Genomic DNA, 2,669 nt, shown 5'->3' on the forward strand with positions numbered 1-2,669 from the left:
TGGAATGAACACTTCCAGGGTTGGTTCCTGCATCCCTGAGTTTCCCTTGAGTCACTCCAGGCCCTTTTCCATTCCCAGTCTCCCAGCAGCTTGTGCAGACCGGGAATGGTGATGGCTGTGCTGGGAGGAGCTGAGCTGACACCAGTTGGGTGTGTTGGTTGCTGTGGGACCTTGTTGGGCCAGGGAGGGGAAACTTCCTCTGCCATTCTTCTCTATTCCCATGAGGAGAGGTGTCTGTAAAGGATTGTTTTTAACTGACTTGTTACTGCAGCAGTCACTGTCTGGAGAACTCCCTGAAGGCAGAGCAGCTCCCCATGGGTTGTGGCCGTGAGGGACCTGCAGTGACTCGAACTCTTACAGGTTGTGTGAGGAATTAAACCTGAGAAACCCAGATCATGAAGTCACTGCTGTGTGTTGTGTCCACCACGAGTCTTCATGCTCAATCTGGTGAGTTCCACTGGAATTTGGCACAAGGTGGGTCAGACACTGTTGTCCTGGTACCGGTTTTATCAAGCACCTCTGCCATGCCTAGAGTCAGTGACCTTATTGCTTCTCTGGGAGCTCACAGGGCTGATCTCTGCCCTTTCCAGGTCTGTCATTGTTGCTGTTATAGCCCATTAGGTTGCCCAATAACACTCTGTGGGGACAGGGGTGAAGGAATCCCAGGATTTCCCCCCTCACCAACCCCTTGGGTCAGGCTCCAAGGCTCCCACTGTGACACATTCCAGCTCTGTGTGTTTGCTCAAGGCTTGGGATCAGGGAAGGGTCCTGTGTTTAGGTGACAGGGAATGGCCTTGGCTTGGTTTTGGCCCCTGCTGGGAGCTGGGGAGGGTCTGATCTGTGTCCAGATGTCAGGGTAGTGGTGCCTGAGGGAAACTCCTGTTTGAAAGTGGCTCTTTGGGTGTTGCAGACCTGGGATCACATTCCAGTTCCTTAGCAGCCTGCAGCGCTCCTGAAGCTTTTTTATCCTGGCTAAAGCAAGGCAGTTTGAACTATTTCCATTCGAGCTGATGCTGAGAGTAAGCTCCAACCCCTTCAGAGCAGAGCTCCTACCTCTGTCCCTGGCTGCACCTCTGGTGCCTCCTCACCTGCCTGCCAGGTGTCCTGGGTGCGCTGGTCAACCCTGAGCCGCCTCTCCTGTGTCCTGCCATGTGACAGTAGCACCAGATGCTCCTCGTGCAGTTCCGTGTGTTATGGCTTTCGTGGGTGGGTTTTTCCAAGCACTGATTCCCGGTGTTCTCAGTTTGTCTACGAGGGGATATTTTATTTGCATCTATGTTTTTAGCTCTCCTGTGATAACTTGTTGAATATTAAAAAAAAAACCCAACAAAAAAGGAATAAAAAATATTTTGCTTCTATTGGGACATTTGTATACTCGCAACTCTATTTCTGTAAACAGCTGCAGTCGAGAATAAACAATGAAAGTTTTCATTTTGCAGTGTAAAGTCTTGTGCTGGTTTTTCCCCGGGGCATTTTCTCTGTGCCGGGAGGAAGCTGCGCTGGGGATGATGAGGGTGGTGAGACACTGGCACAGGTTGCCCAGGGAGGCTGTGGCTGCCCCAACCCTGGCAGTGTTCAAAGCCAGGTTGGCTAAAGCCTTGAGCAACCCGCTCTGGTGGGAGGTGTCCCTGCCCAGGGCAGGGGGTTGACACTAGATAACCTCTAAGGTCCATTCCAACCCCTTAGCATTCTATAATACTATGATCTGTATCTTTGGGGTATCAATGCCAGCAGACTGAAAACACCCTGGGGCTGTGGAGGCCCAGGTGTGTGTCCTTTCCTGCTCCCACCCTGCATCTCCGCAGCTGGTATTGGGAATTTTTTAAGTTTGAAAGATTTCAGCAGGGGTAAGAAGAAATTGCAGGGAGAGCTGGGCGGAACACTTGATTGTGAAAGATCTCAGCAGATTTAGCCAAAATAGCTTTACCCTAGGGCCTTCCCTTTCAGCCCTGGGCATCACCCAACACCAGGGCAGGCTGCAACCTACTGCCACTGACTTTTGTCCTTCTGGAGCTCCTTATCCACCCCCTCTTTAAAGCCAATGTGGAGCCATGGGATGAAATACCCCAGAGGGAGAAATCCTTCCTCCCTCTTTCCCAGCCTCCTCTTCCTCTTGAGGTTCAGAGACTCATCCTGGCCCAGGCAGCCACAGAAAAAAGACCAAGACACAATGCTATGGGTTTATTTGTTTATTAGCAATGCAGTCATTGCCCTGGGGTGTCCCAGGGCCAAACAAGGAAGCCACCAACCGCCTCACCTGGGTCAGGGCCTCCCCAAACCCAGCAACTGTCACCCCCAGTCACAGCTGCTCTCCAGGCACCAAGTGGAGCAGGGAGGGAAAGTTCCAACCCCTGCCCAGGTGCTGGGAGAGGCCTCATCCTCCATGAGCCACCACTACACCTGGGCAGGTGGGTGATCCTTCCCTCCCTGTGGAGCTCATCCCAGCCTTCACCTCCTCTTGACGAACTTCTTGGTGGCGGCGTTGGGGTTGAGGCGCCTCCTGCCTGCGCCCAGCGCGGCGTCGCGGATCTGCAGGTTTGCTGCGCGGCTGTGCACGTCGTGCTCGGCGAAGGGAGACAGCCCGGCCAGGTAGTCAGGGTCGAAGACGTTGGTCTTCTGCCTGGCCTTGCGGGACAGGCGCTGCTGCGGGAAGCGCTGGTCGGCCACCA

The 2,669-nt window shown here is 53.8% G+C and overlaps 1 protein-coding gene across 1 annotated transcript in view; it reads right to left on the bottom strand.

The window, feature by feature from the left end:
* Positions 1 to 2,448: 2,448 nt before the first annotated feature.
* Positions 2,449 to 2,669, bottom strand: part of NOB1 (NIN1/RPN12 binding protein 1 homolog (S. cerevisiae)) — a gene marked incomplete at its 5' end in the record, with an annotated part of 2,791 nt that continues 2,570 nt past the window's right edge. Inside the window, one exon of the mRNA XM_009073631.1 lies at positions 2,449 to 2,667. Coding sequence (XP_009071879.1) covers positions 2,449 to 2,667 — 219 coding nt within the window. The remainder of the gene's footprint in view (positions 2,668 to 2,669) is intronic.

Source organism: Acanthisitta chloris, unplaced genomic scaffold (assembly GCF_000695815.1).
Source record: "Acanthisitta chloris isolate BGI_N310 unplaced genomic scaffold, ASM69581v1 scaffold28634, whole genome shotgun sequence".
Classification (NCBI taxonomy): domain Eukaryota; kingdom Metazoa; phylum Chordata; class Aves; order Passeriformes; family Acanthisittidae; genus Acanthisitta; species Acanthisitta chloris.